At 42.7% G+C, this 20627-nt stretch overlaps 1 protein-coding gene across 5 annotated transcripts in view; it reads left to right on the plus strand.

Moving 5' to 3' along the window:
• The first annotated feature begins 1360 nt into the window (after positions 1-1360).
• Positions 1361-20627, plus strand: part of OSMR (oncostatin M receptor) — a 56058-nt gene continuing 36791 nt past the window's right edge. Inside the window, exons 1-4 of one of the 5 annotated variants that reach the window (XM_028492865.1) lie at positions 1361-1454; positions 1870-2008; positions 2135-2354; positions 16536-16621. In XM_028492865.1, coding sequence (XP_028348666.1) covers positions 16549-16621 — 73 coding nt within the window. In that variant the 5' untranslated portion in view covers positions 1361-1454; positions 1870-2008; positions 2135-2354; positions 16536-16548. The other 4 variants (XM_028492866.1, XM_055086528.1, XM_028492867.2 and 1 more) reach the window with 4 other exon arrangements.

The following is a 20627-nucleotide window of genomic DNA, read 5'->3' on the forward strand; positions in this document are numbered from 1 at the left end:
ATATGTATAGCTGATCGACTTTGTTATAAAGCAGAAACTAACACACCACTGTAAAGCAATTACACACCAATAAAGATGTTTAAAAAAAAAAAACCAAACTCTTGGAGTAATGAGAGGTGTGCCAAAGGACCATTCATTTATTTAGACAAAAGTACCTTTAACTTCATTATCATCAAACATTTACTATATGGAGCATAGTAATGCTGTGTTTGTGGCACCATTAGATATTATGTGTATTTAGGCCTAAAAAGAATTCTTTCCCTGGGATGGCATTAGGAGAGCAAAAAATGACATAAAGGAGCAAAAAGGACAAACATAAAAGTAACATGTGGGCTGATTCTGACATTATTTTGAGCCATCCAGTCAATTCCATAAGTGATTCTAAGATATGATTCATGGGCGACCCTTCTTGATTACTCTTGGTTCCCCCAGTCCCTGCCATCTGTGGTACTTTGCAGTACCTGAATCCCACCAGGCTTAGCTGACCAGAACTATGCCCCATGGACAAGCCTCCGGAGCTGCGGGGCATCCCTGCCCGACACCTGAGCCCCCCACTCTCCTCTCTGGGTCCAAGGCTACCACCATAGCAACCGTATTCAGTTGGTTTCCATACCAGCTCCAAAGTCGATAAGGCTTTACAGAGTCCATCATATAACTACGAGGAGAGGGCAAATATGCATGTCAAAGGCCCTGTATTTGAAATACGTATTTCAAAGTCTGGATGGCATTATTAAGAGGAAAAGTAAGCCATGCTGCAGCACACACAGCTCTTTGTGAAACTAAGGTTTCAGGACAGTTGCAGCAGGCGAGACTGTGACAGGCCGTTTCTAGAGACGAACGCGGAGCAGGTTCCTAGCGCTCTACTTTTTATTTGTATTGCTCTGAACGCCAAACGGAAACACAGTAAGAAGTTTGCCTGGGGCGCTTGTCTTTTACCCAAAGACTTTCTGCCCGGGAGCCCAGGGGTTCTGCCTCTAGGTTGGGATAACAAGTGTCCCCGCGGGATCCCACCGGCTTGGCTCTGCATCCGCAGGGTGGCCGGCAGGCGGGGTATACAGCGCGGCACGGGGACGCGATGCCCGGCCTGCCGAGTTTTCGGTTTCCACTTTTCCTTTCCAGGCCTCTACCACTTCCTTTCCCCACCCCCCGGTCCCCACCCGGCCTCCGCGTCCGGGGGCCCGCACCTCTGCAGGGTCCCGTCCGCTCCCCCCCGGGGACCCAAAGGAGGCGAATTCCTGTGGGTCCCAGGAGTGCCAAGAGTGCGCAGCGAGACGGGAAATTGCAAAAGTCCTCGGCCCTCTGCCCTCCCCCGCGGCTTTCCCGTAACTCCCGCCCCTGGGCGCGCGCCCCGCAGCTGATTCATAGCCCGGGCGCGGGGCCGGCCCTGCACGTCCACACTTGGCTGCAGCCAAGCCGACGACTAAGCCCGGCTCGCGGAGCTTTCCGCCCGCGGGGTGAGTACCCACCCGACCGCCCGTCCCGCTCCCCTCCGCGCGCCCCGCCTCCCTCCGTGGCTCTTCGACGGACGGACCCGGGTGGCGTCGGGAAGAATCCGACCCCTTTGCCGGCCCTTCCCGGCTGGACGCGGCCCGGAGCTCAGCCGTCTTTTCCCCTGCTTGGCGCCGCCGAGGCCCCGCGTTTGCTTTGGTTCGGGCTTCGCTCTGCTCCGAGACGGTGCTTTGAGGGGTCCTCACCCGTGGCGCGCCGGCCTAGTGCGAAACACTGGAATACTAATTCTTCCCAGAGCGCACGCTGCTGGGGACACCACGACGGTTCCTACCCTGCTTTTACGTTCGCCATCCCACCGCCTCTTCCGCAGGTAGTTGGGAGTTAAAATTCCCATTTGACCCACTTTTGCCTCTCTCCCAGCACTCCAGAGTGAACTGCTGTCTCCAGCCTCGCCTCACGCTCCCTTGACTCCCACCTGACAGTCATTCCTCTCGCAGTCCGCGATCTCCCTCCACCCGGTCTCTACTTACACCTGGAAGCAGGAGGCGCTCACGCGCAGGTGGAGCGGGAAATCCCGGGGAGGTGTCTGGGGTAGACGCCAAGCGAATGGAAGGAGCGCCGAGGTGTCTGGCTGGGCGCTGGGAGCCTTGCATTTGTAACTAACCCACCCCTCATCCTTTTATAGACAAACCTTTCCTAGGCGAAAAGCACGGAGGGGTTCAATAACTTGTCCAAGACCGTAGAGCTGGCCGCGGTGGCACTGACGTCGCGAAGCGCGGGGCTTTGCCCCTGACACCGAGAGCCCTTTCTTGACAGTCCTTGGCCCGCTCACGCATCCATCCGTCCTGCCTGCCTGTCCTATGGTGGGAAGCACAGTGCGCCGTGCCACTGAGCAGGGACGCCTGGTAACTGACAAGCCTGAAGACTGAACAAGCTTATTCTCCAATCAAGAGGGGTCGATGTAGGCAGAGGATATGATAGAACTGAATGTAGTGTATTTCATTTGAGCTAGAAGGAAAGAAGCTCTGGGTCTTATTCTCAAGTCTAAACTGACTTTGGGACTTGGGTCAGGTTAACTTTATGGCCTCAGCCTCTGTCTCCTCCTCTGCAAAATAATAATGGTTCACACTTACTATGGAACCAGGCACTATTCTAAGTACTGTACATATGCTAGACGATTTAAGCTTCGCCAGTGAGGTAGGTAGCAGTTTTCTCATTCTGATTTCATCATTGAGAAAACTGAGACCCAGAGAAGTTAAGTAACTTGTCTGTGGTCACACAGCTAGCAGGTGACGGAGTCAGGATTTGGCTTTGGAATCTGCTTATAACCACTGTGTTGTGCCTCAAACTCTAGGACCCTTTTTGGAGTGTCTCCCACCCCCACCCCACTCGTGGTGCTTCATTATTGTCCTGCTTTGTCTCTCTCCTGGGTTGCTTTAAAATGCACTCAGAGACCCTTGAAGCTGAAGGGCCCCAAAGGGTCATAGTGGCCAGGGGTTCCCAAACTTAGCTGTGTCTTAGAATCATTCTTGAAGCTTTTCAAAGCGCTGGACTCCAGCTTCACCTGCCTACTCAGAATCTTCAGGGTATGCTAAGTTTGGCATCTCCCAGATAGCATTCAGTATTGTTAGAATGCCTCCAGTGGCAGGGAGCTCACCAGCTAACGTGATTGTTGGACAGAGCTAATTCTCAGCTGTAACTTGCCTCCTTGTGGTACCTGTTCTGTCTCCTGTTGTCTCAGCAAATGTGTCTAAACCTTCTGTATCAGGCCACCTTGAGAGGAAAGGGCTGGTCTTAGGTGTCCAGCGGGGACTGGAGCCACACTGGGGAGAACACTTACACACTGGGTCTTTTCCTTCTACCCCGTTCTTTAACCTGAAAGAGCAGGAACATCTCCAGGGGTGCAGAGAGGTGTTCCAGAGTCTCTGTTGTTTCTTGTAACCCTTTGTCCTGAAAAAGGAACCAAATCAGGAAAACTATCAGGGTGTTGAAAGAGAAATCAGTGGTACTGTGATTTGACAAGAGGAAGGCATGTGTTTTCCTTGTGGGAGGATTTTTGGCTTGGGTGGAAGGAAAACTGAGTGTCATCTTGCTCACTTACAGGAACAGTGAGCCCTGACTCTCTTTTCCTTGGGGGAGGAAGTCCTCCTTGATTGAACAAAATATATGAAAGGGGTAAATATAAGACAAATAAGATTTTGTGAGAAATACCCCTCCCTCCAAGCAGGCTTCCTTGCTCTGTAAAGCGCAAGTTTCTTCTCCAGCAGCTGTGTCCTTGCTTTTACAAGGTTGTCTATTTTATTTTTGTGTTTTAAAAATAATGCAAATAATAAGTGAATATATATACGAACTATATGAAATGAAATGCAGAACCTTGGTCACTCTTACTCCCACTCAGAAGAGGGTAAGTTCAGGTTGGTACCTACTATTCCAAGATTTCTTCTTTTCTATACAACTGCATAATATGTATATATACACTATGTTTTTTTAAGATATTTTTCTTTTTTTTAATTGTACAATTATCTTTTTATTTATTTATTTTATTTTACTTTATTTTTAGCTTTGTTGGGTCTTCGTTTCTGCACACGGGCTTTCTCTAGTTGTGGCGAGCGGGGGCTACTCTTTGTTGTGGTGCGTGGGCTTCTCGTTGCGGTGGCTTCTCTTGTTGTGGAGCATAGGCTCTAGATGCGCGGGCTTCAGTAGTTGTGGTGGGCGGGCTCAGTAGTGGGCTTCTCGTTGCGGTGGCTTCTCTTGTTGCGGAGCACAGGCTCTAGATGCGCGGGCTTCAGTAGTTGTGGTGGGCGGGCTCAGTAGTTGTGGCTCCCGGACTCTAGAGCTCAGGCTCAGTAGTTGTGGTGCACAGGCTTAGCTAGTCCATGGCATGTGGGATCTTCCCGGACCAGGGCTCGAACCCGTGTCCCCTGCATTGGCAGGCAGATTCTCAACCACTGTGCCACCAGGGAAGGCCTACACTATGTTTTAAAATATGTAAATGAGATCTTACTATCATTGTGCAGCTTACTTTTTCACCCCCAAGTCTTAGAGATCTAACATCTCTGTATGTACCTCTTTTGCTAATGGCTACATGTTATTCTAAAATAATAATGCTTATTCTTATTATTTTAATTAGAGACATTTATTCTTCCTTTCCCTTATTGATGGACATTTGAGTTGTTTAAAATTATTCAGCATTAGCAACAGTGCTTCAGGGAAGATTGTGCATTCATCTTTGTGCTTAAGCCTGAGTATAATATCCTAGGAGAGAGATTTGTGGGTCAAAGGGTTTATCCATTTTTCAACTTGATAGATAAAACCCTTCAAATTGCACCACTGACCCACCCCAGGTACTAATTTAAACTCAGCCCATGAGACAGTATTTCCCTCATCCTTCCTAAAACCAGGTGTTATCTCTTTTTTTTTAATTTAAATTTTCAAATCTGATAAATGAGTGAAACCCAATAAGGCATTTTAATTTGCATTTTGCTGATTATTGCTGCAATTTAATATTTCTAAAGACAATATTTATGGATCATGTGTGTCTCCTGTCAATTACCTGTGCATATCCTTTGCTCACTTTTCTACTGAGTTGCTTTCTCTTATTTCTGTTTACTGCAGAAGCTCTACAGGTACTCAGTTTCTTAATCTTTTGTCTGTTGTAGATGATGCAAATATTTCTTCTAGTGTAATGCTCATTTTCCAAATTTTTTTTATTATGGTAAAATACATAATATAAAACTTACCATTTTAATCATTTTAAGTATACAGGTCTGTGTCATTAAGTACATTCATATTGTTGTGCAACCATCCCCACCGTCCACCTCCAGAACTCTTCATCTTGCAAAACTGAAACTGTACCCATTAGACAATAATTCCCCATTCCCCCTCTCCCCAACCCCTGACAGCCATCATTCTACTTTCTGTCTCTATGCATTCAAATACTCCAGGTACCTCATATAAATGGGGGAATCATATAGTCTTTGCCTTTTTGTAACTGGCTTATTTCACTTAGCAAAATGTCCTCAAGGCTCATCCATGCTGTAGCATGTATCAGAATTTCCTTCCTTTTTAAGGCTGAATAATATTCCATTGTTTATGTATACCACATTCTGCTTATCCATTCATAATGCTTTTATTTATTTATTTATTTTTAAATAAATTTATGTATTTATTTTTTATTTTTGGCTGCGTTGGGTCTTCGTTGCGGTATGTGGGCTTCTCACTGCAGTGGCTTCTCTTGTTGTGGAGTACGGGCTCTAGGCGTGCAGGCTTCAGCAGTTGTGGTGCACGGGCTCAGTAGCTGTGGCACGTGGGCTCAGTAGTTGTGGCTCACGGGCTGTAGAGCGCAGGCTCAGTAGTTGTGGCACACAGACTTAGTTGCTCCGCGGCATGTGGGATCCTCCCAGACCAGTGATCGAACCCGTGTCCCCTGCATTGGCAGGTGGATTGTCTCAACCACTGTGCCACCAGGGAAGCCCAATGCTTTTATTTTTAACTATCTTTTGCTGCACAGAAGTTTTAAATGTTTGTGTAATCAACTCTGCAATCTCATGCTTTCTGTGCTTTGTCTAGCTTAGAAAGGTTTTTTTCACCTAAAAATTATTTTTAAGTTTTTTTTTTCTAATACTTTTATTATTTTGGTTTTACATTTAGCTCTTCAAAATTTCAGATTTTTGTATAAGGTGAAAGGTAAAATGTAACTTAACTTTTTTCTTTCGTTTTAAGCAGTTGATCCAATACCGTTTATATAATCATACAACTTTTTTCTAACTCATTTGAAATTCTATTTTTACAGTAAAATAAATTCCTATTTATATAAGGCCCTGTTTCAGGATTCTACCCTATTTCACTGACCTATTTTTGTCTCTTCTTCTGCCAGTATCACCTGTGTTAAATGCTACAGCTTGATGGTATATTTTTATATCTAGGAGTATATATTTGTAGTTTTTTCCCTCAGAACGTTTTTGAAAGTGATTCTCATACATTTTCATTTTGTATAAACTTTACAAATAACTTGTCAAGTTTAATAAAATCCTACTGGCATTTTTCTTAAGATTTTCTTGGCTTTCTAATTATCAGTAATTTTTTTATGCCTTAATGTCGACTGTCGTATACCCTTCACACATGCAGGAAGCAGTGTGATGTGACTGGCGAGGGACTCACATGGCTCAAGCTCTGAACTGACTGTGTCAACCTGGACAGGTTACTTTTAGCCTTTCTTAGCCTTAATTTCCCTATCTTTGTATGAGGATAATAATTGAATCTCTTTTCAGGGGGCTGTTATAAGTATTCCATTAATAAATGCAGGTAAATCACTTAGCAAAGCACCTAGCTGAGGGTTAGCACCCAGTATGTGCTAGCTGGGATCATTTTCACATTTCCCTTCCTATCCTTCTGTGGGCACTGCAGTGTGCCTTGTCAGAGCAAGAATTGGTAAATCTTCTCCTTCATATATCCATAGTGTCCTAGGAGACAAAAATATGTAATAAATATTGAATATAGTAGTGCTTCTCAAACTTCAGTGTGTATCTGCATCACCTGGGGATCTTGTTTAAATGCAGATTTTTATCCCCCACTTTGCATATGTAGTCTCTCACTGATATTTAAAATTATGCTGCTAGTGACAGTATGTCCTTTGGGGATAAATGTGATTGACATGACTTGTAAATTGCTTTCTTTTAATATTATATGCTAAAGAACTAAATTATATTTAGGCTGTTTCCTTTCTTCCTTCCTCCCTTCCTTCCTTTCTTCTTTTTCTTTTTTTTTCCTTATGAAAAGAGAGTTAGTGAAAATGCTAAATATAACAACAAATTCTATTCTTACATCTGAAATCACTGAGACAATTAACTATGTGGATTATTTAAAACTGTTGATTTATGATGAAGACAGCCACATAAAATATATCCAGTCTGCGTATGAAATGTAAGTCAGCTGATAGGAAAGCCAGAATTACAAGTGTCTTAGCAAAGAGAAAAACATAAGACATAAGGAACACTTGGAAAAACGTGAGATTAAATGTAAGATTAAAAAGAACTCTTAGAAAACATGGACTGAGGTTCTGCTGTGTGAGAACAGTGTGTGACAGATCTTGAGAAGAGGTAAATCAACAAGAGCTACACTCTCATGTGAGTAAGTTTCTCACACATCACATTATCTCTTAGACAATTCTCTCTACTCCCAGTCTTCCTAACAGGGGACTTTGAGCAAGTTAATCTCAATCTAGTGTGCCCATCTGTCTAAAGAGGATGGCAGTATATTTTTCTATCTGGGACATTGGTTACTTTCTGTTTGAAAATGCATTAGTAAAGTGCCTGCATTTTCTCAGGACCTGAGAGATCACATTTTTTTGTAGGGAAATACATGACACCCTCATAGACTGATCCAATACCTAAAAAATATCAACCGTTTTTCAGATCTGTTTGACAGCTATGGGCTGGATTTGAATCACAAAACACTTTTGACTAGTTTACCCCCGTTGGGATATATGTGTGGAAATAATGGAATTGCCAGTACTTGCACAAGACTGAACCCAATATTTGTAAAACACGCATACACACACACACACACACACGCACACACATGTTTTAAAGAATGCTTTATGTTGCAGAATTACATAACTTGAGAGAGGTCTATCATTTCTCTCATCCTACTCGCTTCCCTTCCCCCACACAAGCTCTAAATTTATAACTCTTAGTAATTGGGTGTGTCTTTTGGGGCCAGTTTGGATCCTTCAAGTAGAAAACAGCAAGGCAGAAATAGATGTGCAGGAGATCTTTTGGGAAAGCATTGTGAAGGATAAAGGGAAAAGGGAGCAGGAATAGGCAGAGAGCACCTCCAAACCCACTGCAGGTCTGAGCCCTGTGAAAGGGGATAGGGAAGAAGGAAGATTGGAAAGGAAGAGCTTCCAGCTACAGTGCAGCTCTGAGAAAGTTCCAGCCAGGGATGGGGAGGCTTTGATCAAAGGTTGTCTATTAGAGGAGCCCCGTGTCGGGTGGAGAAGACTTGGTTTGATATTTGATGGGAGCAGCCAGGGGGGACTGTGGGCTTGGGTGTGAATGTGCAGTGGATCCAAAGGTGTGGCAATGGAGGCTGTCAGGAAGCTATGCAGTAGGTTCCTTCGAAGGGAGCTCTGAGTGGCATAGCTGTACGGTTGCCACACTTCTCTTCTAGAGGTGGTTTTCTGCACACACTCTTCTGAAACTTGCTTTTTCATTCAGTATTTTTTGGACATCCTTCCTTGTCAACACATGATTCTAGTTCATCCTTTTCAACAGCTTGATAATATTCTTTTGTAGAAATGCACCATAATTAAATTTTCTACTTTCTTTGGAAGGATATTTAGATAGTTTTAATTTTTTCCTCAATAAAAACAATGTTACAATGAACAGAGGACAAAATTCCAGAAATAGTATTTCTGCATCAAAGATAATGCATACTAAAATTTTAATAGATATTGCCAAATTGACCTTGTTAAAGTTGTGCTTTTTGACCATCAGTGAGTAGCAATGCCTACTTTTTCAAACTCTTACCAGTGCTAGGTATTAAGACCTTTTTAAGCTTTGACAATTGGACACCACACAGACACACACAGAGATATACACGACTACTGCTCTAATTTGTGTGTATTTAATTTTTAGTGATAGTGTGCAGTTTTTCTTTTTTCTCTTTTTGGTTATTGATATTTCTTTTCTGTGAATTACATAATCATGTCATTTGCCAGTTTTTCTGTGGCGTTTCTTGTCTTTTTCTTATTGATTTCTAAGAGCTCTTTATATATTAGGGATAGTAACCTTGTGACCTAAGTATTGAAACTATTGTTCCCAGTTTGGTTTTGGACCTTTTATATCACCAAAAATTTTCAGTATTCATTTGATTGGTATAGCAGTCTTTACCTTTTTTTGCTTCTGGTTTTGTATCATGCTTGGACAGATTATACAAATATTCACCTATGTTTTATTCTAGTAATTTTTTTCTTCCATTTTTACTGAGATATAATTGACATACAACACTCTATAAATTTAGGGTGTACACATAATGATTTAACTTACATACATCATGAAGTGATGATTACAATAAGTTTAGTGAACATCCATCATCTCATATAAATACATAATTAAAGAAATAGAGAAAATACCTTCCTTGTGATGAAAACTCTTAGGATTTACTCTCTTAATAACTCTCATATGTAACGTACATCACCATTAATTATATTTATCATGCTGCACATTACATCCCTCATATTTATTTGTCTCATAACTGGAAGTTTGTACCTTTTGCCTGCCCTCCTCCAATTCCCCCTTCCCTGTACTCCCTGCCTCTGGTAGCTGCAAATCTGATCTCGTTTTCTAATAGTTTGTTTTTGAAGTGTAATCGACCTACAACATTATGTTAGTTCCTAATACACAACATGGTGATTCAGTATTTCTATACATTCCCAATGATCACCATAAGTCTAGTCATCTGTCACCATACAAAGATATTATATAATTATTGACTATATTCCCCACACTGTACATTTCATACCTGTGACTCATTTATTTTGTAATTGAAAGTTTATATACCTTAATCTCCCTCCCCTATTTCTCTCCTCCCCCCAACCCTGCCCCTCTGGCAACCACCTATTTGTTCTCTCTATCTACAACTTTGTTTCTGTTTAGTTACATTTGTTCATTTATTATAGTTTTTAGATTCCACATTATAAGTGAAATTACATGGTATTTTTCTTTCTCTCTCTGACTTATTTCACTTATCATAATAACCTTTAGGTCCATTCATGTTGTTGCAAATGCCAAGATTGAATTCCTTTTTATGGCTAAGTAATATTCCATTGTGTACATATGCTACATCTTCTTTATCCATTTATCTTTTGATGGGCACATGGGTTGCTTCCATATCTTGACTATTGTAAATAATGCTGCAATGAACATAGCGGTGCATACATCTTTTAAAATTAGTGTTTTCATTTGTTTCAGATAAATACCCAGAAGTGGAATTACTGGATCATATGGAGTTCTATTTTTAATTTTTTGAGGAACCTCCAAACTGTTTTCTATAGTGGCTGCACCAATTTACATTCCCATCAACAATGCAAGAGGGTTCCCTTTTCTTCACATCCTTGTCAGCATTTGCTATTTGTTGTATTTTGATGGTAGCCATTCTGACAGGTGTGAGGTGATAACTCACTGTGGTTTTGATTTGCATTTCCCTGATGATTAGTGATGTTGAGCATCTTTTCGGGTGCCTATTGGCCATCCGTATGTCTTCTTTGGAAAAATGTCTATTCAGGCCCTCTGACCATTTTTTAATTGGGTTTTTTGTTTGATGTTGAGTTTTATGAGTTCTCTGTTTATTCTAGTAAAGCTAATGGTCTTGCATTTACATCTTTGTTCATCTGAATTTTATTTTGTTGAAGGAAATGAAGCAGTAGCAATAACGATCAAATTAACATTAATTGGATTTACTGTGTGTATGTTCTCATTATCTTATTTGATCCTCATGGCAATCCTATGAGGTAGGTTATTTATTCTCATTTTACAGAAAAGAAAATCGAAGCCTAGATGGTTTAAGTAACTTGTCTATAGTCATATAGTTATTAAGTGCCAGAGGGGGGATTAGACCCTAAGTAGACTTATGTCAGAGCACCTGTACATAACTGTTATAGCTTCCTTTTCCCATACATGTCTGGGTTAGTACATTGTTCCAGTACCATTTGGGTGAATAATGTATCTTTTCTCAAATGAAGTATCACCTTTAGCATTTACTAAATGCCTACATATTCTTTGGGTCCAGAATATTCCTTGGATCCAGGTTTTCCAGTTCTTTCTTTGACTTCACATACAACTTAGAGACTCAACTTTACTCCTATCTGGAGTCACGGATTCCAAGAATCGTTAACTAAACATTGCTTAAAAAAAGAAGATGAGCTGTGAGTCAATTCAGTCTCATAAATCAGGATTGACCTTACAAAACTAGTAGAAACACTTAAGTGGGTAGGTTTAGAGGGCGGGGAAGAAGTGCTTGAACACTGTGCGTGCCTCGGAGTGATGGATACTTAAGGAGGAAGGGGTGGTGGAATTGGGGTGAAACCTTGTGAGTAATCAATCCTATGCTGTAACGATGGAGGCCCTTTCAAAGGGGCTCCGGAAGACAAATGGCAGGGCTCTTAAAAAAAAAAAAAAAGAACAGAACCTGGAAAATGTGGGCATCCTCCATGAAGTGGCATGCAACTCTTTGTACTGCCACATAGAACTCTTTCACAAGGTACACACACGGAGCACGTGTCCTACTTGAACAGCTGCTTCTTTAAAATAGTATTTGCATATGACATCATTGGGGCACCCAGCCAATTTTGAAGAGTTTGGCAACACACCCATGTTCTTGGGAAGCAAGTGATCGATTAAGCTGCTTCCCATGGGGATTATTTGCGGTGGGGAAACTTCTCAGGAATAAATATTTCAGTAATGACAGAACAAGAAGTGCTGGTGAAGAGGGGCAGATTTTCAAAAGCTGTGTTTTCATTACACGTGTAGTAGATATTGGAAAATCCCTCAAGTGTAGTATTACACATGAGGGATATTCAAAGGCATCTTCTTTTTGCAAAGAGACAAGATTTCAATGAGAAGTTCTACAAAAGGAGTGAGTAATTTTTCTTTTCTTTCCTCCCTTTTTCCTCCAGAGAAGGAATGTCAATGAAAGACTGAATTGGGCAACAGTTGGCCACAGAAAATGTAGAAGGGCCTGAAAAAGAATCTATTTTAATTAAAATAAAATTGAAAGCAAGGAAGAGAGAATGCAAGAAAATTGGTACAAGTTTTTGTTCATTTACTGGATATTGACTGGGTAGCAACTATGTTCTGGTACACTGTGATAGACATGGTGAATAAGATGTAGACCTGTCCTTATAGTCTGCATAGGAGTAATGGAGATCTGAAAAATAAAAATAAAGAACAGATTTTGTCTGGATTTGTTAATCCCATAATCCTAATAACAGATACAAACTACTATATATAAAATAGATAAGCAACAAGGAATTACTGTGTAGCATAGGGAACTATATTCAATATCTTGTAATAACCTATAATGGAAAAGAATCTCTCTTTATACAGCCCCCCCACACACACACACATAAACTTACTGTATGCCTGAAACTAACACACTATTGTAAATCAACTGTACCCCTTCTTTTTCTCTTTTTGGCCGCACTGTGCACCTTGTGGGAATCTTAGTTTGCCGACCAGGGATTGAACCTGGGCCCCGGCAGTGAGAGTGCTGAGTCCTAACCACTGGACAGCCAGGGAATTCCCTCAACTATACCTCAATTTTAAAACACTGGGGAAATTCTTTTAAAAAAGAGAGAGAACAGATTTGGGAAAGGACAGAGTCATGCGGATGAGGCAGGAAAGTATTTTTCCTTTCTGAATTCTGCCACTTCGTACTTCCCAGACTTCCTTTTCTTACTGGAAAGTGGACGTGGCAATGCTCCTTGCTCGCGGTTGTGGAGAGAGAAAGCCTGTTCAATGAATGGGAGAGCTGGGTAGCCTCTCTCGGGTCAGAAGCAGAGCTTCAGAGGAAAAACCAAACCCTGCTTGGTGCACGCTGAGCTTCTGTAGGGGGACGTGCCAAGCAGCCGCCTGACGCTGAGGACTCACCAGCCTGCATCCTTGAGGTGATGTGGGAAAGCCTGGCCTAATCTTGGATTTTCATTTTGATCTGCATAAGGGGTCGTAGTGTAGGGTGTAGAGCACCCCAGACCTATGTGCTCAGACCTCTTTCTCTTTTCTGTCTGTACGCCCTCTTGGAGATCTTCCAGTCCTATGGCTTTAAATACTATTTGTATGCACCAAGCATGCCTGGATATATACCCCCAGCCACGACCCCTCCCATGGCCCCTCCACATGATGTATCCAGCTAGCTACTTGACATCTCCACTTGGATATCAAGTGCGCATTTCAAATTGAGATGTCGCAAGCTGGGTCCTTGATACAGCCCAACAAATCCTAATGCTTCTCCATTAATGGTGATTCCATTTTCCCAGGGACTCAGGCCAAAATTCTTGGAGCCATCCACGATGTCTCACTTTGTCACCACCCCGCACACCCTGCCAGCTCTATCTTTAAAATCTCTCCCGTTTCATCACCGTTCCCATGGCCACTGCCGTCCTCCCCCACCGTCAGGTCTAAGCCAGCATCAGTCTCCCCTGGACTGTGGCCGTGACCTCCACCTGCACTCCCACCTGACACTGTTGCGCCCTTCAATGTCTTCATTACGGGGTCCTTCCTGTACAAAGAAGGTAGACCGTGTTACTCCTTTGTTTAAAACTACCCAGTGGCTCTCATCTCGCTCAGAGGGAAGCCAAAGTCTCTAAAGCGTTTTCCCTGTCTGCTCTGCCTCCCCACACGTCCTGTGATTTCTTGTGTCACTCACCTCTTCGCCCGCGCCAACACCCGGCTCCGTGTTGCTCCTTGACTGTATGCCCAGCGCTCTGCCACCTCAGGATCTCTGCACAGGTCACTCCTTCACCTCCAGGCTTTTCACTCTGTTACTGGGGGTCTCACAGGGAAATAGCTGATGCACTCAGAGTCTGATAACTCGAGGAGGATTGACCCAGGAGGCATGGAGGGGAACCACGTGGGCTGTGCAGCAGTCACCTGGAGCTTGGAAGAAAGAAGCTGGCCCAGAGCCCTTGGTGTCTGTGTTTTTCCAGCAGCATCAGGCTCTGTGCCTACAGGAAATCTGTTCATAGGGCATTTCCCAAAGTGGGTTCCACAGGGGTCTCTGGGAGGTTCTCCCATCTGCTGACTCTTGTTCTGCAGGGTTTGATGAACTTTTTTGATTTTAGGATTTCAGACAAGGCTAGGACTCGTCCTTGTGTAAAAGGTGCTGAGGTGGTCTGGAGCCTGACGTATCGGGATGGTGGCTGCCCGGTCACAGCACTGGAAATAAGCACTTTGCTCTGTGCAGGCAGTGACCACTGGGTCACGGCTACCACCTGTCCAGCATGTGTAAAACCATGCCCATCAGAACTGATGAAAGGAAAACCAGGAAATCTAAGCGGCCGCTGGAATTAAGGTCCTCAGCTTCACAACCTGCCATGTGTGAGATGGTGGGGAAGGGCAGGGCTTCAGACAGGACTGTCCTGGTGATTCTCAAAGACTGTCCTGAGATACTCAGACCTTAGAAGTACATCCCTTGTAAACACTCTTTATCTTTCAATTTTGGTATATGACAACTTGTATTCTTTAGTTTCTGGTTACCCTTAATTGGTAGGTAGCCTCTAACTTCTAGTTTTAAGTTTCTCTGCCCCATGACTTGTTTAATTTTTGTGATATGTAAAATATTTGATTTACTAAAACTCCGCCTTTTTACAAACATCTTAAATAGCCCTTTCATGCAGAGGACACGAGGCAGCGTGCATCTCACCCCCGGAATCACCTGCTTTTTTTTTTTTTTTTTTTTTATAATTGGGGTATAGTTGTTTTACAGTGTTGTGTTAGTTTCTACTATACAGCAAAGTGAATCAGCCATATGTACACATATATCCCCTCTTTTTTGGATTTCCTGGAATCACCTGCTTTTGAATTGAGGGGATGAGCTCTCCTCATGGTGGTGGCTCTTGTGTTCCTTGGGCGACGTAAATGCCAGAAGGATGGGACCCTGTTCCGTAGACCAGGATTGGATGGATGTTTAAATGAACGGTGAGTGTCAGACACTTCACTGTGCCATTTTCCTTTGCCTCCCCTTTGGTTCTCAGCAGAAGATCTTTTCTCTTGAGTCAGTTTTCCCCTGGCTTTGATACGCAGTTGTAATAGGAGCCTATCTGAAGTTGCCCGTAGAGACTTTAGTGCGGTATGGATGACCTGTTTGCCAGAAATTGAAGTAGCAGAAAGCAGTGCTTAAAGGATCAGGAAGTAAAGCTGTCATTTGCAGACTTGCGCTCCTGTGTAAGCAGGTCTGCCCACCCCAAAGTAATTGAATGGTTTGGTTTACCCTCTTCCGGTCTTCACTGTCGTCTCCATTTCTTGTAAAATGCCATTTAAAGGAAATAAATGGAGGGTGTGGGCAGTGAAAATGAATGATCTGGTTCATGGAATTTCGAGCTTTTGACGAAGCCCAAGGGGACTAGATGGAGGCAAAAGATGACTTTGAATTTTTCTTTGCTTCTCTCCATGATAAGTCAGAGTTTGAAGGAGAAAAGTGAAATTCAGTACTTCCCCTGACTGAACGTTTATTATGAAAGGAAGAACATATTAGCCTTCTTGAGGCCATCCAGGCTTATTCTTTGAGCCCTCTGATTGTCCAATGGTCTGAGGACCTGATGAGTCAGTGAAGCTCTTTGACCTGTAGTTCACAACCCTATTCTAAGACAAGGAAAACCGGAAATTATCCTGAACAATGAAACTCTGCCTGTGTCCGTCGGTGCTCATTTCTCTCAGCTGACATTGTAAGGAGGGAGACAGGGGAGAGTGGAGGTGACTCCCCCATGAGGAAGTCATTCAAATGTAGCTCTTCTGAGACTGTGACCGTTTTTTTAATATTGAGCTTTTGTTTCTCTGCTTTATCTTTCTTCCCCAACCTTTGCTTGGTTTGAAGAGATTGCTGGATCGTTTTCTATTGCCACACAGACTCAGGGGCACATCTGGGAACAGCTGCTCTGGGCTGGGGCGCGGCCGGCTGCTGGCTGACCGAGGCTGGCGCCTGCTGGAGCAACTCAGGGGCTCAGCTCTGCCTCGTGTTGCTTATCCTCCTCCTGGGTCCGATAGAATAGCCCAGAAATGCTCTTTTCATGCCAAAGGTGGAAACACAAAAGAGCAAGCAGAAATACGTAAAGTCTCTTGAGGCCTAGGCTCCAAGCTGGAATATCATCACTTCTGCCTCATTTACGGGCCAAAGCAAGTCAGATGGAGCAGGGAAATTGCCTCATTGTGGGGCGAGGGGGGACTCCACATTCACAGGGACGGGGGTATGGACATAAGGAGGAGAGAAGAGCAGGAGCCTTAATGCCATCATCTTCCGCAGCTGGTTCAAAGAAACTTGCTCAGAGATAAAATTAAATAAAATTTCCCTTCTTTGCAATTTATGTTTTTCAGAAAACCAGAACCTATGGCTCTCTTTGCAGTTTTTCAGACAACATACCTCTTGGCATTGCTGTCCTTGAGAACTTACGAAAGTGAAGGTAAGAAGTGGAAAGAACAGTAAAAAAAAAATCACCTGGGGGAAAAAAAACAAGGTGACAAGTACTTTGGAGAAAAATCAACAGGTCATTTTTCTTTGAAAATTACTTGGAATTGGTAAGTAGCAGTGATTACCTTAGTCTTGAGCTGTCCTGATCTTGATGGCTCATTTTAGTAAGCTATACCTTAACCTTGATTTCCTGGTCAATGGTAACTTGTCAGTGAATCTAATCCCAGAGAATGTCATGATCAATATTTGGTCCATGGCCATTGCCAGAGGAGTTCCTTCTAAACTTGCTGGGTAGAGACGGGTTATGTGACCAGTGTTGGCTGCAAGGTTAGAGCAAGTTGGGATGTCCCACAGCTGCGTTCGTTGAGAGGCTGTTACCTGCAAGATAATATGCTAAGTGCTGAAGTGCTGTTTATGGGTAAAGAAATAGTATTTGTCTCTTAGCTACTCCCACAGTGAAGGTATTTGGCCATAAATCAACTTTGTAAATAAAGTCAATAAGAATTCTACACCATTAAAATGTTTATGGATATTTTATCACTTTGAGCCAGTTTGAAGACAGACTCAAACTTGAGAGAGTTTCTATGGGTGTATAAAGTTTGTGTTGCTTTTACCTGTATTTTATAAAGCTTTACCTTTTCCTCTTTCTGCATTTATTCTTTGCTGTATACTCCCTTTGTAACAGAGGGTACAGGCATATGCTCTTAGTAATTACTCACACAATTCCTGTCCATGGATTCATGAAAATGATGTTTGCAAGAAATATCCATAGAAGTTTCCCATTTCCCTTGATACTCTGTGATAAGCTACTTGGAAATAAAAGGAAGATTTTGTTCTGATAAGAGCTCAGTTCTCCGTCTGATATTCTTTAGGTCTGGGTTTAGTTTTTTTTTAGGTTCGGGGCACATGAGAAGGTGCTACTTTTATGGGTTCTTAAAAATCATAGTTTGATTGTTGGTTTCTTCCATAATCTGGAGCTGAAAGGTGGAAATTAGGACTCCTCTTTTGTAGTATTGATACCCCTCACTCCATCGATCTTACTTGCTAAAATCTAGGCATGACACACTGGGGCTGAGTGGGTGGTCTGTACCATAAGAATGTCTAGGCTCAGTTAGAGCTCCTGATTCCCAGACAGACCCAGGGCCCCAACTCCAGGCTCTCCAGAGAATCCAGGTGTTTAACCCAGGTGTTTAACCCTAAGCTTCTGGCCCAGCTCACTTCCCTAGTGAAGTCTCAATATCTGATCTGACGACTGTTTACTGTGAGCCTTCGACTTACAAGGGTCTCTGCTCTCAGGACAAGCTCTGCTGCTCACCCTTTCAGCTTCCTTTATTTAGATCAGACTTGCATTTACCTGTTTTTCTCTCCACCAATCTTTGTTTCTGCTTCCAGCTTTCTCAGCTAAGCATGCCCGCTTTGCGAAGTGATCCTGCTTTGTCCTCACCTTAACTGCTTAGATTTCTTGTCTCAATTTCTACTGCATCTCACCCAGTACCTACTAAATGTCCACTCAAACCAGTGGGCTTCTCACTCAATCACCCAGCCAGGCTCAGGCCTGAGACTCCCTTTCAGATAACCTAGCTTCTCCTGTCCAATGAGACAGAGCCAGGGCTCACTTCCTATCAGCCCTGGGCTCACTCTCCATCAGCCAGAGATCATGACTAGCATTTGGATGTATTTTCTTCCAGTCTGTTGTGTGTATGTATGCACAGACAGAGAAAGAGATATAAATGTGTAGGTTTTTTTTTTTAGAGAGGTAAAATTATACTATATGTACACTGGGAGTATTTATACTATACATACTTTAATAAGTGTATAAAGTTTATATATAAAGTATACTTATTGAAGTATAACTAGTGTAAAGTATATATACTTATTACAGTATATATAGTATAAAGTATATATGTTATATGTAATATAATATATATACTAGGAAGTTATACTATATATACTTATTAAAGTATATAAGGTAAATTATTAAATAAGTGAAGTATATATACTTTAATAAGTTTACTTTCATATATATTTATCAAAATAATTAATACAATATATGATGAGAGTTTTTACCTTTGATGTTAAAAGTTTTTCTAGAAATAACATTATATTTAATGGCTGCATGGTATCCCATCTTACGAATGGGCCACGGTTTATTTCCTTAAGTAGTGCTGTTGGGACCAGACAGAGAAACAGGTTGGGGAAAATAGGAGGACAGTCTATGACTAGGTCTAGGTCTGTCTGATTCCACGCCTGCCCTTTTTGGCCGCACTCCGGTACAGCGTTATAAATTAAAGAGTTGGGCCAAGAGCCCTGGGTTCTGGTTGGGTTGTGTAGCCTTGGGAAAGTCACTCCCCTTTTCTTAGTTTCAGTTTCCTCGTCTGAAAAACATTGGGACTGGACTGAATAATCCCCAAGGTCCCTTTATCTCTCTGACTTTCCCTTGGCATTTCCTGCTATTTCCCAAGGATGTCCTAGATTGCTTTCCACCCAGTTATTTCTGACTGCTGTCTCTCAAGTACCTGAGTCACTCAACACTCACCAAGAGCATATGTCAATATAAAGAATTCCCCTTTTGTCTAAAGCGTCATATGGCAGCTTTCTAGAGATTCCAGAAGTAAAGTTGATACTTGTAGGTGACTCACTCATTCAGCAACCAGCCACGGAGTGTCTACGGAGTGTCTACACCGTGAGAGGTACGTTACGGTCTTGGTTCCAGCGAGCTGAGTAAGACTCAGTCCCACCCGTGTTCGGCTCACAGTCTGTGGAGAGACAAACACAGAACAGGCTATGACAGCACACTGAGATCAGGGCTCACACGCGGGTTGGGAAAAGCAGCCCTGGGGAGAAGAGAGTGCCAAGAAGGATGAATTATTAGTGAGGGGCTGCTGGTCAGGCAGGCACTTGATATCATGGTGATGCTGGATCTCTGTCATTTGAGATCCGCATCTGCTGCGGGTAAGACATTATGCCAAGTTCTGGGGACAAGAGTCCGTTCAAAGGTACATAAGCCTCCACCTCTGTCCTCCAGGAAATTTGAATCTAGAGTGAGACTGACAGCAATGAACGACCATACAGGCAAGATGAAATGAGGGCTAGGAAAGGTGGGGTGACTTTGCATGCACCCTGCTTCCCTGGTGCTGATGGCTCCACGGCTACTAAAAAAACTCCCCCCCCTTCCATAAGGGATCTGCCCTTTCATCTCTCCCCATGTCCCCTAGTTCACTGTATTAGGCTTGGAAGACACAGGTTTAGGGAGAGAATGAATAACAGCTGTTTCTTCTAACTAGAGAATTGAGACATTTTATTCACAAAGGAGATAAAACCTCTAACCAAATAACAATAGAAGCTGACCACAATGTTTGGGCTTTGAGCATTCAGGAATTCCAACTTACTGCCTTTACCTTTGAGTGAATAGGGCCTGATAAATGATTCACTCGTTAAGAATCAGAATGCCAATTTATTAACTTTCAGTGGGGAATAAACCTGGAAAGATAACTGGGGCTCAGCCTTTTGGTGTAAATTTAGAAGACTAAATTATGCATTCTGCAGTGTCATCGTAGTGAAGTGAACCAGATATCTTAATATTTCTTTTAAAATCTAGCATATTAAGCTCGATATCAAAAAAACAAACAACCCAATCCAAAAATGGGCAGAAGATCTAAATAAACATTTCTCCAAAGAAGATAAACAGATTGCCATCAAACACACGAAAGGATGCTCAACATCACTAATCATTAGAGAAATGCAAATCAAAACTACAATGATGTATCACTTCACACAGGTCAGAATGGCCATCATCAAAAAGTCTACAAACAATAAATGCTGGAGAGGGTGTGGAGAAAAGGGAACCCTCTTGCCCTGTTGGTGGGAATGTAAATTGATACAGCCACTATGGAGAACAGCATGGAGGTTCCTTAAAAAACTAAAACTAGAGCTACCATACGACCCAGCAATCCCACTACTGGGCATATACCCTGAGAAAACCATAATTCAAAAAGAGT

Source organism: Physeter macrocephalus, chromosome 8 (assembly GCF_002837175.3).
Source record: "Physeter macrocephalus isolate SW-GA chromosome 8, ASM283717v5, whole genome shotgun sequence".
Lineage (NCBI taxonomy): Eukaryota > Metazoa > Chordata > Mammalia > Artiodactyla > Physeteridae > Physeter > Physeter macrocephalus.